The sequence below is a fragment of the Anoplopoma fimbria genome, chromosome 18, assembly GCF_027596085.1.
Source record: "Anoplopoma fimbria isolate UVic2021 breed Golden Eagle Sablefish chromosome 18, Afim_UVic_2022, whole genome shotgun sequence".
NCBI classification, from domain to species: Eukaryota; Metazoa; Chordata; class Actinopteri; order Perciformes; family Anoplopomatidae; genus Anoplopoma; species Anoplopoma fimbria.
Genome location: NC_072466.1, coordinates 104,613 through 126,480, shown reverse-complemented (window position 1 = coordinate 126,480; position 21,868 = coordinate 104,613). Strand labels below are relative to the sequence as shown.

Sequence of the window (21,868 nt, the reverse complement as noted above, 5' to 3'; positions counted from 1 at the left end):
GTAGAGTCCGGTCCAGCAGTCTGGTCCAGTAGTCCTGCTCCAGCAGTCCGGTCCAGTAGAGTCCGGTCCAGCAGTCCGGTCCAGTAGAGTCCGGGCCGTTATCTCGGTGTGTCTCGGGTCGGGTCCATGTGGTCCTCAGATGATAAACATTGAGTCTGTTCAGTGGATCAATGAGAGGATCACAGACCCGGATCAGTGGGGGGGCAGTCTTCCTGTGTCGCAGGGCAGTGACGTCACACAGGGCGATACTTCATGTGGGGGGGTTTGTACAGCTACAGAGTACACAACACTAGTACTGTAGTACACAACACTAGTACTGTAGTAAACACTAGTACTGTAGTACACACTAGTACTGTAGTACACAACACTAGTACTGTAGTACACAACACTAGTACTGTAGTAAACACTAGTACTGTAGTACAACACTAGTACTGTAGTAAACACTAGTACTGTAGTACACAACACTAGTACTGTAGTACACAACACTAGTACTGTAGTAAACACTAGTACTGTAGTACACAACACTAGTACTGTAGTAAACACTAGTACTGTAGTACACACTAGTACTGTAGTACTGTAGTAAACAACACTAGTACTGTAGTACACAACACTAGTACTGTAGTACAACACTAGTACTGTAGTACACACTAGTACTGTAGTACAACACTAGTACTGTAGTACAACACTAGTACTGTAGTAAACAACACTAGTACTGTAGTACACACTAGTACTGTAGTACACAACACTAGTACTGTAGTACACAACACTAGTACTGTAGTACACACTAGTACTGTAGTACACAACACTAGTACTGTAGTAAACACTAGTACTGTAGTAAACAACACTAGTACTGTAGTAAACACTAGTACTGTAGTACACACTAGTACTGTAGTAAACACTAGTACTGTAGTACTAGTACTGTAGTACACACTAGTACTGTAGTACACAACACTAGTACTGTAGTAAACACTAGTACTGTAGTACACACTAGTACTGTAGTAAACACTAGTACTGTAGTACTAGTACTGTAGTAAACACTAGTACACTAGTACTGTAGTACACACTAGTACTGTAGTACACGATAAGGTGGACTGGATTCAGGTTTCATTCGGACCCGGACACCCCCGCAGAATGAAATCTCCCAACCGGCGCTGCGTGATGACGTAGCCGGCGGGTTGTTGTGGATGTGACGCGAGCTGAAACCACGTGACTCTGAACCAGCGGGGACATGAACCAGAACCACAAGGACCTGGACCACAAGGACCTGGACCAGCTGGAGCTCCACCCGAGGATCATAGCGGCCCTGAAGAGAGGTGACAAGACCTGATCCACACCAGACCTGATCCACACCACACCAGACCTGATCCACACCCAGACCTGATCCACACCAGACCAGACCTGATCCACACCACACCCGACCTGATCCAGACCAGACCTGATCCACACCAGACCAGACCTGATCCACACCAGACCAGACCTGATCCAGACCAGACCTGATCCACACCACACCAGACCTGATCCACACCAGACCAGACCTGATCCACACCAGACCTGATCCAGACCAGACCAGATCCACATCCACACCAGACCTGATCCACACCAGACCAGACCTGATCCACACCAGACCAGACCTGATCCACACCACACCTGATCCACACCAGACCAGACCTGATCCACACCACACCAGACCTGATCCAGACCAGACCTGATCCACACCACACCAGACCTGATCCACCAGACCAGACCTGATCCACACCACACCCGACCTGATCCAGACCAGACCTGATCCACACCAGACCAGACCTGATCCACATCCAGACCAGACCTGATCCAGACCAGACCTGATCCACACCAGACCAGACCTGATCCACCACACCAGACCTGATCCAGACCAGACCTGATCCACACCACACCAAACCTGATCCACCACCAGACCAGACCTGATCCACACCAGACCAGACCTGATCCACACCACACCAGACCTGATCCAGACCAGACCTGATCCACACCACACCAGACCTGATCCACCAGACCAGACCTGATCCACACCAGACCAGACCTGATCCACACCACACCAGACCTGATCCAGACCAGACCTGATCCACACCACACCAGACCTGATCCACACCAGACCTGATCCCACCAGACCAGACCTGATCCACACCAGACCTGATCCACACCACACCCGACCTGATCCAGACCAGACCTGATCCACACCAGACCTGATCCACACCAGACCTGATCCAGACCAGACCTGATCCACACCAGACCTGATCCAGACCAGACCTGATCCCACCAGACCTGATCCAGACCAGACCTGATCCACACCAGACCTGATCCAGACCAGACCTGATCCACACCAGACCTGATCCAGACCAGACCTGATCCACCAGACCAGACCTCATCCACACCAGACCTGATCCACACCAGACCTGATCCACACCAGACCTGATCCACACCAGACCTCATCCACACCAGACCTGATCCACACCAGACCTCATCCACACCAGACCTGATCCACACCAGACCTCATCCACACCAGACCTGATCCACACCAGACCTGATCCACACCAGACCTGATCCACACCAGACCTCATCCACACCAGACCTCATCCACACCAGACCTGATCCACACCAGACCTGATCCACACCAGACCTGATCCACACCAGACCTCATCCACACCAGACCTCATTCACAAACATCACAAGGTCTCTACTCACCATCAACCTTTATATGAATTCCAGAGGAACACATTTTAGCAGAGCTTTAATATCTTTAATGAGTATTTATATAAGTGAAGTCATTGTAAAGGTCTTGTTCTGAGAGCGGGTCTGTAGTGGTTTATGAATAAAAGATGTTTCTCTGCTCATCGTCCTTAAAGAACTTAACACTTTGTTTTAGTAGAACTTTAGACGTATACTTAAATATCTTAAGTGTTTATGGGGAAAGAGACGTGTATAGAAAATATTATAAAGTGTTTAACCCAACATAAAATGCAGCAATAAAGGGAGTTTTGTTTTTATTAAATAATGATTTCTGGCCGTGTTAAAACAGTCAGTCTTAGAATGGAGTTTGGTTGGAGCTTCCTTTGTATCCTGTGATATGAGAGGATCCCTGCCTCGCTACTGGTTAGTGTTACCGTGGTCACCGTAGTCACCGTGGTCACCGTGGTTACCTCGTCTGTTCCTCCAGCTCAGCTGAAGTCTGTCAGGGAGGTGTTGTGTGTTTCCGGTCCGGACCTGCAGAGACTCACCTGTCTGTCCGGCTCAGACGTCCAGCAGCTGCTCTCCGCCGCCGCCACCACCTGCAGACGACACCCTCCAATCCCAGGTCAGATCAGTAAGGTGCCTTCTGATTGGACGTCACAGCGTGATGTCACAGCGTGCATTCACCTGTGTGTTTCTGGGTTTGCAGCCCTCCTGCTCCACCGCAGGTCAGACAGCGGCCTCAGACTCAGCGTCGGATGTCCTGTGCTGGACGAGCTGCTGAGGGGGGGGCTCCCTGTGGGGGGCGTCACCGAGCTGTCAGGGGAGAGCGGTGCTGGGAAGACGCAGCTGGGTCTGCAGCTCTGTCTGTCTGTCCAGTACCCAACGCAGTACCGAGGGCTGAACTCAGGTCAGTGAACGCACCATCAGCTCTGTCTGTCTGTCCAGTACCCAATTAACTCAGGTCAGTGAACACACCATCAGACTGGTGTTGATGCAGTTTATGCCTGTTTTCCGTCGTGCCTCTCACTCCTGTCTGTCAGAAAATAATTATTTTAGTATTGAAACTCTCCTTTCTGTTTTCTATACTGAGTCAGGGTGACCTACACTCCGTACTGTACCTGAAGGCCTCCTGTGTATATGCTGAAGCTGCTGTGCTAAAGTGCTGCGTTCACTGACCTGTGTAGATGTGTGCTCTTTAACACGGTGTCTCTCTGCAGGAGCGGTGTACATCTGCACTGAGGACTCGTTTCCCATCAGACGTCTGCAGCAGCTGATCAGAAACCAGTCCTGTCTGCGCTCTGACGTCCCACCGTCACTGATCAGCAGCCTCCAGTTCAGTGACCACGTCTACATCGAACACGCTGCTGACCTGGTGAGTCTGATCTCTGACCTCTGACCTCTGACTGACCATTGAGGGACTGAAGGGAGGTTTATTTGCCTCTAGGACTCCCTGCAGGTGTGTCTGTCCCGCCGCGTCCCCCTGCTGCTAGCTCGCGGTCTGGTTCGGCTCCTGGTGGTGGACTCGGTGGCCGCTCTGTTCAGGTCTGAGTTCCAGGCTGCTGATTGGCTGGAGAGGACTAAACAGCTCCTCACTTTCTCCTCCACACTGCATCACCTGAGCCTGGAGTTCACCACACCTGTCCTCTGTATCAATCAGGTAACACACACTTGGCCAGTAGGGCTGCTCATATTTTTTTACAGTCTCAAAAAGGGGTTTTTACTCAGAATGTCCGTATTTAAATACAGTGAGGGGTTGAGTCCCAGCACGGGGTCTGTTATCAGCGAGGGTCTGTTATCAGCGAGGGTCTGTTATCAACAAGGGTCTGTTATCAACAAGGGTCTGTTATCAGAGGGGGTCTGTTATCAACGAGGGTCTGTTATCAGAGAGGGTCTGTTATCAACAAGGGTCTGTTATCAGAGAGGGTCTGTTATCAACAAGGGTCTGTTATCAACGAGGGTCTGTTATCAGAGGGGGTCTGTTTTCAACGAGGGTCTGTTATCAGAGAGGGTCTGTTATCAGCGAGGGTCTGTTATCAACAAGGGTCTGTTATCAGAGAGGGTCTGTTATCAGAGAGGGTCTGTTATCAACAAGGGTCTGTTATCAACGAGGGTCTGTTATCAGAGGGGGTCTGCTATCAACAAGGGTCTGTTATCAACGAGGGTCTGTTATCAGAGGGGGTCTGTTTTCAACGAGGGTCTGTTATCAGAGGGGGTCTGCTATCAACAAGGGTCTGTTATCAACGAGGGTCTGTTATCAGAGAGGGTCTGTTATCAACAAGGGTCTGTTATCAACGAGGGTCTGTTATCAGCGAGGGTCTGTTATCAACGAGGGTCTGTTATCAGAGGGGGTCTGTTATCAGAGGGGGTCTATCAGAGAGGGTCTGTTATCAGAGGGGGTCTGTTATCAGAGGGGGTCTGTTATCAGAGGGGGTCCGTTATCAGAGGGGGTCCGTTATCAGAGAGGGTCTGTTATCAGAGGGGGGTCTGTTATCAGAGAGGGTCTGTTATCAGAGAGGGTCTGTTATCAGAGGGGGTCTGTTATCAGAGAGGGTCTGCTATCAGAGAGGGTCTGCTATCAGAGAGGGTCTGTTATCAGAGAGGGTCTGTTATCAGAGCGGGTCTGTTATCAGAGAGGGTCTGTTATCAGAGAGGGTCTGTTATCAGAGGGGGTCTGTTATCAGAGAGGGTCTGTTATCAGAGAGGGTCTGCTATCAGAGAGGGTCTGTTATCAGAGCCAGTCTGCTATCAGAGAGGGTCTGTTATCAGAGGGGGTCTGTTATCAGAGAGGGTCTGTTATCAGAGAGGGTCTGCTATCAGAGAGGGTCTGCTATCAGAGGGGGTCTGTTATCAGAGAGGGTCTGTTATCAGAGAGGGTCTGTTATCAGAGAGGGTCTGTTATCAGAGAGGGTCTGTTATCAGCGAGGGTCTGTTATCAGAGGGGGTCTGTTATCAGAGAGGGTCTGTTATCAGAGAGGGTCTGTTATCAGAGAGGGTCTGTTATCAGAGAGGGTCTGTTATCAGAGGGGGTCTGTTATCAGAGAGGGTCTGTTATCAGAGGGGGTCTGTTATCAGAGAGGGTCTGTTATCAGAGGGGGTCTGTTATCAGAGGGGGTCTGTTATCAGAGAGGGTCTGTTATCAGAGGGGGTCTGTTATCAGAGAGAGTCTGTTATCAGAGGGGTCTGTTATCAGAGAGGGTCTGTTATCAGAGGGGTCTGTTATCAGAGGGGTCTGTTATCAGAGGGGGTCTGTTATCAGAGAGGGTCTGTTATCAGAGGGGGTCTGTTATCAGAGAGGGTCTGCTATCAGAGGGGGTCTGCTATCATAAACCTGAATGAATCTTTGTCTTTGTGTTTCAGGTGACGGATGTTTTCAGCAGCTCCGGGGAAAGTTTAGGGTAAAAACTATTTAATGTTTTCTTCCTGAAAAATGATTCTTATGACAAAGCTGTAGAAAGTTTGATTCTCCGGCTTTCTGTCTGTTTGTAGAAGATTAATTTAAACATTTTGTAGTTCTCTAATATGAGAGACGATTCACAGATGGATGGTTCTCATGAAAGAACAATATATATACATATGTATACATACATACATACATACATACATACATACATACATACATACATACATACATACATACATACATACATACATACATACATACAATTTGGCATAAGGAGGAACGGTGAGGATGGCCAGTCACCGTTCCTCCGTGGCCTCAGGACGATCTTCTATGGATCCTGTTTGTGACGCCAAACTGTTCTCTATGTATGTGTGTATGTATGTATGTATGTATGTGTGTGTGTGTGTGTGTGTGTGTGTGTGTGTGTATGTACGTACGTACGTACGTACGTACGTACGTATGTACATCTCGAAGTGGATGGCGACACACCACCTGAAGCTCAACCTGGACAAAACCGAGCTACTGTTCCTCCCGGGGAAGGGTTGCCCGCACCGAGACCTGTCCATCACCATTGATGATGCCGTGGTGACGCCAACTCGGACTGTGAGGAATCTGGGTGTGACCCTGGACGACCAACTGTCGTTCTCAGCAAACATTGCATCGGTCACAGGCTCCTGCAGATTCCTCCTCTACAACATCAGGAGGATTCTCCCCTTCCTCCCGGAGGAGACGGTGCAGGTGCTCTACAGGCTCTGGTCATCTCCCGCCTGGACTACTGCAACTCACTACTGGAGCCCCGGCGTCGGCCATCAGACCTCTGGAGCTCGTCCAGAAAGCTGCAGCTCGTCTGGTGTTCAATGACCCAAGTTCTCCCACACAACTCCCCTTCTCCGTTCTCTACACTGGCTCCCTGTAGGAGCATCCAGTTACAGACTCTGGTGCTAGCCTACAGGCCAGTGAGAGGAACAGCTCCTTCCTATCTCCAGGCCATGAAGCCCTACACCCCCCCACCACTCCTCTCTGCTGCCTCGGGGTGACTGGTTGCCCCGTCGCTCAGAGGTCCCTGCAGCCGATCCACCCGGTCACAGCTTCTTCCTGTCCTGACCCCTCAGTGGAGGAATGAACTCCCCACTGACCTCAGGACAGCAGAGTCACTGCCCATCTTTTAACCTCACCTCTTCATGAAGTACTACCTGATAAAGAAGTACTACCTGATAAAGAAGTACTACCTGATAAAGAAGTACTACCCTGATAAAGAAGTACTACCTGATAAAGAAGTACTACCTGATAAAGAAGTACTACCCTGAGCCTTCCTCGTAGCACTTATTGCATTCGTATTAGTTTGTTTCACGTATTGTATTCGTATCAGTTCGCTGCACTTATCCTATTCGTATTAGTTTGTAGCACTTATTGTATTCGTATTAGTCTGTTGCACATATATATATATCTATATGTATATATATATGTATATAATATACTCTTGTATCTCTTTCCCTCTCAGCCCGCTGTCCTCCAACGTGTCACCAGCTCTGGGGTTGGCCTGGGCCAATCAGGTGATGGTTCGACTAATGATGCGGCGCCTCCAGGGAACAGTTGCCCGTGGCGACCAGAGCAGCGCCCTCCGCAGGCTGGAGGTGGTGTTTGCTCCTCACCTGGCCCGAAGCGGGCGAGACGCTGCCGTGTGGAGGGAGGGGGTCCGAGGAGTGACGAGCTCTGACAGATGAACCAGAGACAATAAAGTTTATTAAGACGATGTCACTGGATCATTAATACACTGTGAGAGCTGATAGAGACAATAAAGTTTATTTAGACGATGATGTCACTGGATCATTAATATACTGTGAGAGCTGATAGAGACAATAAAGTTTATTTAGACGATGATGTCACTGGATCATTAATATACTGTGAGAGCTGATAGAGACAATAAAGTTTATTAAGACGATGATGTCACTGGATCATTGATACACTGAGAGCTGATAGAGACAATAAAGTTTATTTAGACGATGATGTCACTGGATCATTAATATACTGTGAGAGCTGATAGAGACAATAAAGTTTATTAAGACGATGATGTCACTGGATCATTAATATACTGTGAGAGCTGATAGAGACAATAAAGTTTATTAAGACGATGATGTCACTGGATCATTAATATACTGTGAGAGCTGATAGAGACAATAAAGTTTATTAAGACGATGATGTCACTGGATCATTAATACACTGTGAGAGCTGATAGAGACAATAAAGTTTATTTAGACGATGATGTCACTGGATCATTAATACACTGTGAGAGCTGATAGAGACAATAAAGTTTATTAAGACGATGTCACTGGATCATTGATACTGTGAGAGCTGATAGAGACAATAAAGTTTATTAAGACGATGTCACTGGATCATTGATACACTGTGAGAGCTGATAGAGACAATAAAGTTTATTAAGACGATGATGTCACTGGATCAGACTGTGAGATGTCACTGGATCATTAATACACTGTGAGAGCTGATAGAGACAATAAAGTTTATTTAGACGATGATGTCACTGGATCATTAATACACTGTGAGAGCTGATAGAGACAATAAAGTTTATTTAGACGATGATGTCACTGGATCATTAATACACTGTGAGAGCTGATAGAGACAAGATGATGTCACTGGATCATTAATACACTGTGAGAGCTGATAGAGACAATAAAGTTTATTTAGACGATGTCACTGGATCATTAATACACTGAAAAATGGTTAAAATGGTAATGGATCCAAAACTGTGTATTTTTGGTTTGAGTTCCTTATCCGGTCAAAAGGCAAAATTGCTAAATATCATGCTTTATGAAGCACACTCTTACATGTTTGGTTGGATGAACATCCACCTACGTTGTCAATGTGTTATGATAAATGATCATCAATTCTTCCCTATGAAAGGTTAGCTAATGTATTACAAGGAACCTTAGATGAGTTAGTAAAAGAGAGGTCCCCCCTTAGTGCATATTTTGGCTCTGAATGGCCAACAATAATATGTTTTGGAGTAGATTGTGCTTCATTAGCTCAGTAAGTTTGATCTTGTGTTTTTTATTTTTATTTCTATTTACTATGTCTCTTGTTTTGCACTGTCCTCTTTGCTGCTGTAATCCTGTAAATTTCCCCGCTGCGGGACTAATAAAGGATTATCTAATCTTATCTTATCTTAAGCGTTCTCTGTAATTGTAAGTTTCTCCCCAATATGTAATATGTAACCCTAACCCTAACCCTTTTATTTATTTACTTATCTTTATTTCAGTTATTTATTGATTATTGTTTTTATTTTTATTTCTGTTTTCGTCAAGGATACATGTGTTTATGCTGGATCAACATTCCTAAATGAAAAAATGATTTGTTTAATTTGAGTAAATGTGTATGATTACTACCTTATTTGTTATGTTTCGTTGTTAAAAAATAAAATAAAAAGAAAGTGAAAAAATAATAAAAACACTGTGAGAGCGGATAGAGACATTAAAGTTTATTTAGACGCTAACGATAACCTCACGAGAGCGAAGCAGCTAAAGTTTATAATAACAATAATGACAATAATAATAAACAGTAACAATAATAATAAACAGTAATAATTATAATAATAATAACAATAATAATAATAATAATAATAATAAACAGTAATAATTATAATAATAATGATGGTAATAATAACAATAATTATAATAATATGAATAAACAGTAATAATTATAATTATAATAATAACAATAATAATAATGATGATAATAATAATGATAAACAGTAATAATTATAATTATTATTATTATAATAATAATAATAACAATAATACTATATAAGGTTATTTATTCAGTATCTGTAAATAAAGATATTCAACATGTTTTCAGTCCACAGATTAACGATGTGAAGCTTCAGAAACCTTTAGAGGAGAGAACTCCTTTCCTCCGTGTGTAAACTGTTTATGTATCTGTGATGTTTATGTAACTGTGATGTTTATGTATCTGATGTTTATGTATCTGATGTTTATGTATCTGTGATGTTTATGTATCTGATGTTTATGTATCTGTGATGTTTATGTATCTGATGTTTATGTATCTGTGATGTTTATGTATCTGTGATGTTTATGTAACTGTGATGTTTATGTATCTGATGTTTATGTATCTGATGTTTATGTATCTGTGATGTTTATGTATCTGATGTTTATGTATCTGTGATGTTTATGTATCTGATGTTTATGTATCTGTGATGTTTATGTAACTGATGTTTATGTATCTGATGTTTATGTATCTGTGATGTTTATGTATCTGATGTTTATGTATCTGATGTTTATGTATCTGATGTTTATGTATCTGTGATGTTTATGTATCTGATGTATATGTATCTGATATTTATGTATCTGATGTTTATGTATCTGATGTTTATGTATCTGTGATGTTTATGTATCTGATGTTTATGTATCTGTGATGTTTATGTATCTGATGTTTATGTATCTGTGATGTTTATGTATCTGTGATGTTTATGTATCTGATGTTTATGTATCTGTGATGTTTATGTATCTGATGTTTATGTATCTGTGATGTTTATGTATCTGATGTTTATGTATCTGTGATGTTTATGTATCTGTGATGTTTATGTATCTGATGTTTATGTATCTGTTTATGTATCTGATGTTTATGTATCTGTGATGTTTATGTATCTGTGATGTTTATGTATCTGATGTTTATGTATCTGTTTATGTATCTGATGTTTATGTATCTGCTTTTTTCCGCTCTAAAATCCTAACCTCTGCTTCCAATCCTAAAAAACTCTTTGAAACTTTCTCTTCACTCCTCCAACCCCCACCCCCTCCTCCTACTTCCTCCCTTCTCCCTGATGATTTCGCCAACTTCTTTGACAAGAAGGTAAACGATATCAGATCCTCCTTCTCTCAGCCCCCCTCTCCCTGTCCACCCTCTTGACCCGATCCCCTCCCCTCTTCTTCAGTCTATTGCCACTGAACTCCTTCCTTTCCTCACCCACCTCATCAACACATCTCTCGTCTCGGGATGCTTTCCCTCGGCTTTCAAGACTGCCAGAGTCACCCCCCTTCTGAAGAAACCATCACTTGACCCCTCTGATGTCAAGAACTTCGGACCAGTTTCTCTTCTACCCTTTCTATCCAAAACACTTGAACGCGCTGTCTCTAAACAAATGTCTTCCTACCTCCACCAGAACAACCTCTTGGACCCCCACCAGTCCGGGTTCAAGGTGGGTCACTCGTCAGAGACGGCCCTCCTTGCGGTGACAGAGTCGCTTCACGCCGCGAGAGCGAACTCTCTCTCCTCTGTCCTGATTCTCCTGGACCCGTCAGCGGCGTTTGACATGGTGAACCACCAGATCCTCCTCTCCACCCTCGAGGGGATGGGCGTCTCAGGCTCTGCACTCTCCCTGTTTGCATCCTACCTGACAGGCCGATCCTACCAGGTGACATGGAGGGGGGCCGTGTCGGAACCATGCATGCTGACTACGGGGGTTCCACAAGGCTCAGTTCTGGGCCCCCTTCTCTTCTCGCTCTACACAACATCTCTGGGTTCTGTTATTCACTCGCATGACTTCTCTTACCATTGTTATGCCGATGACACCCAGCTGGTCTTGTCATTTCCTCCCGGTGACACCCAAGTGGAGGCACGCATTGTTCCTCCCGGGGAAGGGTTGCCTGCACCGAGACCTGTCCATCACCATTGATGATGCCGTGGTGACGCCAACTGGGACTGTGAGGAATCTGGGTGTGACCCTGGACGACCAACTGTCGTTCTCAGCAAACATTGCATTGGTCACACGCTCCTGCAGACTCCTCCTCTACAACATCAGGAGGATTCTCCCCTTCCTCACTGAGGAGACGGTGCAGGTGCTCTACAGACTCTGGTCATCTCCCGCCTGGACTACTGCAACTCACTACTTGCCGGAGCCCCGGCGTCGGCCATCAGACCTCTGGAGCTCGTCCAGAAAGCTGCAGCTCGTCTGGTGTTCAATCGCCCCAAGTTCTCCCACACAACTTCCCTTCTCCGTTCTCTACACTGGCTCCATGTAAGAGCTCGCATCCAGTTTAAGACTCTGGTGCTAGCCTACAGGGCAGTGAGAGGAACAGCTCCTTCCTATCTCCAGGCCTTGAAGCCCTACACCCCCCCCACCACTCCTCTCTGCTGCCTCGGGGTGACTGGTTGCCCCGTCGCTCAGAGGTCCCTGCAGCCGATCCACCCGGTCACAGCTTCTTCCTGTCCTGACCCCTCAGTGGAGGAATGAACTCCCCACTGACCTCAGGACAGCAGAGTCACTGCCCATCTTTAACCTCACCTCTTCAAGAAGTACTACCTGATAAAGAAGTACTACCTGATAAAGAAGTACTACCCTGATAAAGAAGTACTACCTGATAAAGAAGTACTACCTGATAAAGAAGTACTACCCTGATAAAGAAGTACTACCTGATAAAGAAGTACTACCCTGATAAAGAAGTACTACTGATAAAGAAGTACTACCCTGATAAAGAAGTACTACTGATAAAGAAGTACTACCCTGATAAAGAAGTACTACCCTGATAAAGAAGTACTACCCTGATAAAGAAGTACTACCTGATAAAGAAGTACTACCCTGATAAAGAAGTACTACCTGATAAAGAAGTACTACCTGATAAAGAAGTCCTACCCTGATAAAGAAGTACTACTGATAAAGAAGTACTACCCTGAGCCTTCCTCGTAGCACGTATTGCATTCGTATCAGTTCGCTGCACTTATTGTATTCGTATTCGCTTACTGCACTTATCCTATTCATAGTAGTTTGTAGCACTTATTATATTCGTCTGTTGCAATTATTGTTTTCGTAGTAATTTGCCTCTGCACTATACTTTTGCTCTGGTTTATGCTTTAAGATGCTTGTTTAAGAAAGGAGATGCACTGATGACTTCTAGTGACTAGTAGTTCTCTTGAATACCTATGTTGAATACACTTCCTGTAAGTCGCTTTGGATAAAAGCGTCTGCTACATGACTGTAATGTAATGTAATGTAATGTAATATGTATCTGTGATGTTTATGTATCTGTGATGTTTATGTAACTGATATTTATGTAACTGTGATGTTTATGTATCTGATATTTATGTATATGTGATATTTATGTATCTGATGTTTATGTATCTGTGATGTTTATGTATCTGATGTTTATGTATCTGATGTTTATGTATCTGTGATGTTTATGTATCTGATGTTTATGTATCTGATGTTTATGTATCTGATGTTTATGTATCTGATGTTTATGTATCTGTGATGTTTATGTATCTGATATTTATGTATCTGATGTTTATGTATCTGATGTTTATGTATCTGTGATATTTATGTATCTGTGATGTTTATGTATCTGATGTTTATGTATCTGTGATGTTTATGTATCTGATGTTTATGTATCTGTGATGTTTATGTATCTGATGTTTATGTATCTGATGTTTATGTATCTGATGTTTATGTTTATGTATCTGATGTTTATGTATCTGATGTTTATGTATCTGATGTTTATGTATCTGATGTTTATGTATCTGTGATGTTTATGTATCTGATGTTTATGTATCTGTGATGTTTATGTATCTGATGTTTATGTATCTGATGTTTATGTATCTGATGTTTATGTATCTGTGATATTTATGTATCTGATGTTTATGTATCTGATGTTTATGTATCTGTGATGTTTATGTATCTGATGTTTATGTATCTGATGTTTATGTATCTGTGATGTTTATGTATCTGATGTTTATGTATCTGATGTTTATGTATCTGTGATGTTTATGTATCTGTGATGTTTATGTATCTGTGATATTTATGTATCTGATGTTTATGTATCTGATGTTTATGTATCTGTGATGTTTATGTATCTGATGTTTATGTATCTGATGTTTATGTATCTGATGTTTATGTATCTGATGTTTATGTATCTGATGTTTATGTATCTGATGTTTATGTATCTGATGTTTATGTATCTGATGTTTATGTATCTGTGATGTTTATGTATCTGTGATGTTTATGTATCTGATGTTTATGTATCTGTGATGTTTATGTATCTGATGTTTATGTATCCGATGTTTATGTATCTGATGTTTATGTATCTGTGATATTTATGTATCTGTGATGTTTATGTATCTGATGTTTATGTATCTGTGATGTTTATGTATCTGATGTTTATGTATCTGATGTTTATGTATCTGATGTTTATGTATCTGTGATGTTTATGTATCTGATGTTTATGTATCTGATGTTTATGTATCTGATGTTTATGTATCTGATGTTTATGTATCTGATGTTTATGTATCTGTGATGTTTATGTATCTGTGATGTTTATGTATCTGATGTTTATGTATCTGATGTTTATGTATCTGTGATATTTATGTATCTGTGATGTTTATGTATCTGTGATATTTATGTATCTGATGTTTATGTATCTGATGTTTATGTATCTGTGATGTTTATGTATCTGATGTTTATGTATCTGTGATGTTTATGTATCTGATGTTTATGTATCTGATGTTTATGTATCTGATGTTTATGTATCTGTGATGTTTATGTATCTGATGTTTATGTATCTGATGTTTATGTATCTGTGATATTTATGTATCTGTGATGTTTATGTATCTGTATCTGATGTTTATGTATCTGTGATGTTTATGTATCTGATGTTTATGTATCTGATGTTTATGTATCTGATGTTTATGTATCTGATGTTTATGTATCTGATGTTTATGTATCTGATGTTTATGTATCTGATGTTTATGTATCTGATGTTTATGTATCTGATGTTTATGTATCTGATGTTTATGTATCTGATGTTTATGTATCTGATGTTTATGTATCTGTAGTCTATAAACTAACTAACTAAATCTGATGTTTATGTATCTGATGTTTATGTATCTGATGTTTATGTATCTGATGTTTATGTATCTGATGTTTATGTATCTGATGTTTATGTATCTGTGATGTTTATGTATCTGATGTTTATGTATCTGATGTTTATGTATCTGATGTTTATGTATTTGATGTTTATGTATCTGATGTTTATGTATCTGATGTTTATGTATCTGATGTTTATGTATCTGATGTTTATGTATCTGTGATGTTTATGTATCTGATGTTTATGTATCTGATGTTTATGTATCTGTGATGTTTATGTATCTGTGATGTTTATGTATCTGATGTTTATGTATCTGATGTTTATGTATCTGATGTTTATGTATCTGATGTTTATGTATCTGATGTTTATGTATCTGTGATGTTTATGTATCTGATGTTTATGTATCTGATGTTTATGTATCTGTGATGTTTATGTATCTGTGATGTTTATGTATCTGATGTTTATGTATCTGATGTTTATGTATCTGATGTTTATGTATCTGTGATGTTTATGTATCTGATGTTTATGTATCTGATGTTTATGTATCTGATGTTTATGTATCTGTGATGTTTATGTATCTGTGATGTTTATGTATCTGATGTTTATGTATCTGATGTTTATGTATCTGATGTTTATGTATCTGATGTTTATGTATCTGTGATGTTTATGTATCTGATGTTTATGTATCTGATGTTTATGTATCTGATGTTTATGTATCTGATGTTTATGTATCTGTGATGTTTATGTATCTGATGTTTATGTATCTGATGTTTATGTATCTGATGTTTATGTATCTGTGATGTTTATGTATCTGATGTTTATGTATCTGATGTTTATGTATCTGTAGTCTATAAACTACAGGTACCCCCCCCCCCCCCCTGCTGGCAGTCACAGGTACGACACCATGACGTCAGGCTGATGTCAGTGCGCAGGCGCAGTAATATTGCCCACCCTAATCACCGCTTTCAAAATAAAAGCGTGGAACTACACGGTGTTGGTCAGCAGAGTGAAATAAAAAAAAATGACGTTTAAATCTCTGTTTTATTTAAATTTGAACAATTAACATGTTTACAAATGGAGTTCATAAATCACCTTTCAGGACCTCCGGGACTCCTGCGTGGACACAGGACTTTTAGTTTGGAAAGAAGGGACCGGAAGTGATGCTGAATGTTTGTGTCGCGGGCGTGATGTTGATGCGCAGAGCGTGAAGCTCGAGAGCAGAAAGATCTGATCACAAAGATTGAGATCATCAGAAGATCATCATCAGAAGATCATCAGAAGATCATCATCAGAAGATCATCAGAAGATCATCAGAAGGTTTGTTTCTTATTGAGATCAGCTGTGTATCAATACCTCATCAATGCCTCATCATGCCTCATCATACCTCATCAATACCTCATCATACCTCATCAATGCCTCATCATACCTCATCATACCTCATCATGCCTCATCATACCTCATCAATGCCTCATCATACCGCATCATACCTCATCAATACCTCATCATACCTCATCAATGCCTCATCAATGCCTCATCATACCCCATCATACCTCATCAATGCCTCATCATACCTCATCAATACCTCATCATACCTCATCAATACCTCATCCATACCTCATCATACCTCATCAATGCCTCATCATACCTCATCAATGCCTCATCATACCTCATCATACCTCATCATGCCTCATCATACCTCATCAATGCCTCATCATACCTCATCATACCGCATCATGCCTCATCATACCTCATCAATACCTCATCATACCTCATCATACCCCATCAATGCCTCATCATGCCTCATCATACCTCATCATACCTCATCAATGCCTCATCATACCTCATCATACCGCATCATACCTCATCAATGCCTCATCATACCTCATCATACCGCATCATGCCTCATCATACCTCATCAATACCTCATCATACCTCATCATACCCCATCAATGCCTCATCATGCCTCATCATACCTCATCAATGCCTCATCATACCTCATCATACCTCATCATACCTCATCAATGCCTCATCATACCTCATCATGCCTCATCATACCTCATCAATGCCTCATCATACCTCATCATACCGCATCATACCTCATCAATGCCTCATCATACCTCATCATACCTCAATACCTCATCATACCTCATCATACCTCATTACATTACAGTCATTTAGCAGACGCTTTTATCCAAAGCGACTTACAGGAAGTGTATTCAACATAGGTATTCAAGAGAACTACTAGTCACCAGAAGTCATAAGTGCATCTCCTTTCTTAAACAAGCATCTTAAAGCATAAGCCAGAGCAAAAGTATAGTGCAGAGGCGAGTTACTACGAAAACAATAATTGCAACAGACTAATCCGAATATAGTAAGTGCTACAAACTACTACGAATAGGATAAGTGCAGTAAACAAATACAAATTCAATAAGTGCAGCGAACTGATACAAATACAGTAAGTGCAACAACTAATACGAGTGCAATAAGTGCTACGAGGAAGGCTCAGGGTAGTACTTCTTGAAGAGGTGAGTTTTCAGCCTGCGCCTAAAGATGGGCAGCGACTCTGCTGTCCTGACGTCGGTGGGGAGTTCATTCCACCACTGAGGGGCCAGGACAGAAAAAAGCTGTGACCGGGTGGATCGGCCGGAGGGACCTCTGAGCGACGGGGAAACCAATCGGGGGTTGAGTAGGGCTTGACCAAGGCCTGGAGATAGGAAGGAGCTGTTCCTTTCACTGCCCTGTAGGCTAGCACCAGAGTCTTAAACTGGATGCGAGCTCTTACAGGGAGCCAGTGTAGAGAACGGAGAAGGGAAGTTGTGTGAGAGAACTTGGGGCGATTGAACACCAGACGTGCTGCAGCTTTCTGGACAAGCTCCAGGGGTCTGATGGCCGACGCCGGGGCTCCGGCAAGTAGTGAGTTGCAGTAGTCCAGGCGGGAGATGACCAGAGCCTGGATGAGCACCTGCGCCGTCTCCTCAGTGAGGAAGGGGCGAATCCTCCTGATGTTGTAGAGGAGGAATCTGCAGGAGCGTGTGACCGATGCAATGTTTGCTGAGAACGACAGTTGGTCGTCCAGGGTCACACCCAGATTCCTCACAGTCCGAGTTGGCGTCACCACGGCATCATCAATGGTGATGGACAGGTCTCGGTGCGGGCAACCCTTCCCCGGGAGGAAGAGTAGCTCGGTTTTGTCCAGGTTGAGCTTCAGGTGGTGTGTCGCCATCCACTTCGAGATGTCAGCCAAGCACGCAGCAATGCGTGGCTCCACTTGGGTGTCACCGGGAGGAAATGACAAGACCAGCTGGGTGTCATCGGCATAACAATGGTAAGAGAAGTCATGCGAGCGAATAACAGAACCCAGAGATGTTGTGTAGAGCGAGAAGAGAAGGGGGCCCAGAACTGAGCCTTGTGGAACCCCCGTAGACAGCGTGCGTGGTTCTGACACGGCCCCCCTCCATGTCACCTGGTAGGATCGGCCTGTCAGGTAGGATGCAAGCAGGGAGAGTGCAGAGCCTGAGACGCCCATCCCCTCGAGGGTGGAGAGGAGGATCTGGTGGTTCACCGTGTCAAACGCCGCTGACAGGTCCAGGAGAATCAGGACAGAGGAGAGGGAGTTCGCTCTCGCAGCGTGAAGCGACTCTCATCAATACCCGCGACTCTCATCAATACCTCATCATACCTCATCAATACCTCATCATACCTCATCATACCTCATCAATGCCTCATCAATGCCTCATCAATACCTCTCATCAGAGGGATGGAGGTTATTGATCAGACGTGGATGAGCATCGAAACATAAACAATCCTTTCAAAGTAAAAGCCTGGTTTAAAAACTGTAAACAAACAGAAACATCTTTGGGCGTGGCTCTGCTCTGTGCCGATCGATTAAGTTATTGATCAGTTTGTGACAGCTCCTCATGAACTAGTTTTCACTGCATTTAGTTTGATTACAAATTGAATCAGAGAAACATTAAAATGACTTTACAGCCGGATACATTTATATATGTAATATCTTAACAATGGTTCAGTTATCAGAGTGATCGGGTTATTGATCACATCATTAGAAGACAGACTGTTGTAACTCTGTAATAATCCTGTGATGTCATTTTAAACACATTATGTCACATGCACTGTTCTGTTTCCCTCCTCCAGAGGGCGCTGTGACCATGACTCCCTCCGTCCCGCTCTCATTGGTGGTTCTCGCCCTCCTGAGTCGGTGCTCCTCTGAGGCCGCCGACCCGTCAGTGGACGTTCTGACCACAAGGAACGCGGACTTCGCCGCCCGGCTGTATCGAGCCGTATCCAGCCGGACCGACGACAACGTCTTCCTGTCTACATTCACGCTGTCCGCCGGGCTTCTGGCGCTGATGAGCGCCAGTAACGGGCCGACCCAGGACCAGCTGATGCAGGGACTGAACCTGACTGGACTGGACCCCCAGACCCTCCCAGGTAGGTCAGAGGTCAGAGGACTTCAGACTGTCCGTGTTTAGGGTAATACCTGTGAGGCTACAGTCTCTGCTGTTCTCAGACCTGTTTCAGAGTCTCAGGACCGCCGTCCAACAGGGGAGTCCAGCGGCGGACCTGAAGCAGGGCGTGGCCCTCTTCCCAGCACAAGGCTTTCAGGTGTCCTCCTCCTACCTGGACCTGGTTCAGACCAAGTTTGGGGGAAAGGTTCAGAGTCTGGTCTACAATGTGCCGCTGGAAGCCACCATCACAATCAACCTCTGGGCAGAGGAGCAGACTGGAGACACGGTCCAGGAGCTGGTGACCACCCTGGCCCCGGACACACAGCTGCTGCTTGCCACCACCGCCTCCTACAAGGGTACGCCATCCGGGCCGCGGATGAGGGTGGGGCTACCATTCAGGGGGCGGGGCTTCATTTTACCTGTCTGCATAAATAAAGTTTTGTCTGTCTGTATAAATAAAGTTTTGTCTGTGTTGCAGCCCAGTTCAGTCCGTCTTTTAACGCGTCCTTCACTCAGGACGAGCGTTTCTACGTGGACAAGTATCACGTCGTCATGGTTCCCATGATGTTCAGGGCCGATAAGTACTTCCTGGCGTACGACCGCTCGGTGAAGGTCGGCGTGTTGAAGCTGCCGATGGCGGGCGGGGCAGCCATGTTGGTACTGCTGCCCGATGAAGGCGTGGACGTTACCGCCGTCGAAGAGGAAGTGACTGGAGAGAAGATCCAGGCCTGGATCAGACAGCTGAAGAGGACGTGAGACATCTGGTTTCCTTTCCTGTCTCCTTATCTGCTACCTTGTTTATATCCTTCCCTCCTTGTTCATTCTTGTAATCTGTGTATCTAAGTGATTATTCAACAGTAACTACGAACACTACATAACCCAACAATTCTCATGTTTTATTTTGTGAACAGGAAGTTGGAGGTGCAGCTTCCTCGTTTCCAGTTAGAGCGTTCCTACTCTCTGCGTGGCGTCCTGCAGACCCTCGACATCACGCAGGTGTTTCAGGAGGACGCTGACATCAGCAACATGGGCGGAGCTGAAGGACTCAAACTCACACAGGTGAGTAACCAGAGACCTGATGGGGCTCTGGGGGGGTGTTGGACTGGTCTGTAGGGTCCCACATACTTTTATTTTATGTTGGTTAGGTCTTTTATTTTGAAAGAATCCCTGTCTGACACACACTTCTGTTTTTGTTTTTTCAGGTTTATCATAAATCTCTTCTCTCCGTCAACGAGAGCAGCGATGACATCATCGCAGGAGGCGGAGCCAGCACGCTTGCCACTCTTCCTCCTCGTCTGACCATCAACAGGCCCTTCATCTTCATCATCTACCAGCAGACGAGCGGCATCGTTCTGTCGATGGGCCGCGTCATCGATCCCTCCAGGAAGTAAAACCCATCAAAGTTATGTCAGTAACTCAGTCCAGCGTTTCCCAACCTGAGGCTCGAGACCCATCAGGGGCCATTTCATATATTTGAGGGTCCTCAGACCATTTCCTGTTTCTACACAAAAGTACATTTATGTTTTCAGCTCGTAAGCAGCTTCTGTCTCAAACATGAGGACGATGAAGACGAGATGTTCTTCATCATTCAGGATTAACTGTAATAACTTTATTGATCCTCTGACTTCACATCAAACGCCACCTTCAGCATTTAATGTGTCCAACTCTGGTTTATGACCAAAGCAGAACTGGTCTGAATTTACAGACTGGTTGAACTGGTCTGAACTTTCAGACTGGTTGAACTGGTCTGAACTTACAGACTGGTTGAACTGGTCTGAACTTTCAGACTGGTTGAACTGGTCTAAACTTTCAGACTGGTTGAACTGTCAAACAAATAGACCCTGTTACAGTTTGTCAACGATGATGAAGTATTTCAGCGTGTGTTCTGTTAGCGTGGGTTCTGTTAGCGTGGGTTCTGTTAGCGTGTCTTAAGTTAGCGTGGGTTCTGTTAGCGTGTCTTAAGTAAGCGTGTCTTAAGTTAGCGTGTCTGCTGTTAGCGTACATGAAACAGACGTTTAGATGGAAACAGTTTGAATTCAGTGTTTAAAGCTTCTAACTCGTCCCACGTTGACAACACACACACTCAGGTTGTAGATGGCGCCGACTGTAAAAGGTTCTATTTGGGCTGAATGTTGTGAGGCAGGTGGAGATGTGATTAGAACCATTGAAATGCACTGATGTAAACAGTTAAAGCTATAACTCATGATAAACTGATGACATCATCCTCCGCTGGACGTTTAGTTAGCATGACAACAGCTAGCATAGCATTTGTACACCTCCTGTACTAGATGTACTACATAAATATGAAACATGTACCTGCTGTAAAACATTAAACATTAAAATGAACTTCTGTTTGTCTGATCTCACTGACACAACATCACAGTGACATCACATATTCCAAAAAA

General features: G+C 43.7%; 2 protein-coding genes across 2 annotated transcripts; both read left to right on the top strand.

Moving 5' to 3' along the window:
• Positions 1–1,168: 1,168 nt before the first annotated feature.
• Positions 1,169–8,465, top strand: xrcc3 (X-ray repair complementing defective repair in Chinese hamster cells 3). Its single transcript, XM_054618668.1, has 7 exons — positions 1,169–1,313; positions 3,194–3,331; positions 3,416–3,616; positions 3,927–4,081; positions 4,154–4,366; positions 6,067–6,104; positions 7,611–8,465. The coding sequence occupies exons 1-7, from the start codon at positions 1,229–1,231 to the stop codon at positions 7,831–7,833; spliced, it is 1,053 nt and encodes a 350-aa protein (XP_054474643.1). The 5' UTR covers positions 1,169–1,228; the 3' UTR covers positions 7,834–8,465.
• A 7,669-nt stretch (positions 8,466–16,134) lies between these two features.
• Positions 16,135–21,809, top strand: LOC129107170 (protein Z-dependent protease inhibitor-like). Its single transcript, XM_054618572.1, has 6 exons — positions 16,135–16,314; positions 19,150–19,446; positions 19,526–19,819; positions 19,942–20,215; positions 20,375–20,522; positions 20,666–21,809. The coding sequence occupies exons 2-6, from the start codon at positions 19,164–19,166 to the stop codon at positions 20,852–20,854; spliced, it is 1,188 nt and encodes a 395-aa protein (XP_054474547.1). The 5' UTR covers positions 16,135–16,314; positions 19,150–19,163; the 3' UTR covers positions 20,855–21,809.
• Positions 21,810–21,868: the final 59 nt, after the last annotated feature.

Excerpts from the sequence above, each read along its gene's own strand:
- xrcc3 (XM_054618668.1), top strand. The coding sequence starts at position 1,229 with ATGAACCAGAACCACAAGGACCTGGACCACAAGGACCTGGACCAGCTG. Across the intron at positions 1,314-3,193 it reads CATAGCGGCCCTGAAGAGAG|CTCAGCTGAAGTCTGTCAGG; the intron begins GTGACAAGACCT and ends CTGTTCCTCCAG. Across the intron at positions 6,105-7,610 it reads AGCTCCGGGGAAAGTTTAGG|CCCGCTGTCCTCCAACGTGT; the intron begins GTAAAAACTATT and ends TTTCCCTCTCAG.
- LOC129107170 (XM_054618572.1), top strand. The coding sequence starts at position 19,164 with ATGACTCCCTCCGTCCCGCTCTCATTGGTGGTTCTCGCCCTCCTGAGT. Across the intron at positions 19,447-19,525 it reads GGACCCCCAGACCCTCCCAG|ACCTGTTTCAGAGTCTCAGG; the intron begins GTAGGTCAGAGG and ends TGCTGTTCTCAG. Across the intron at positions 19,820-19,941 it reads CACCACCGCCTCCTACAAGG|CCCAGTTCAGTCCGTCTTTT; the intron begins GTACGCCATCCG and ends TCTGTGTTGCAG.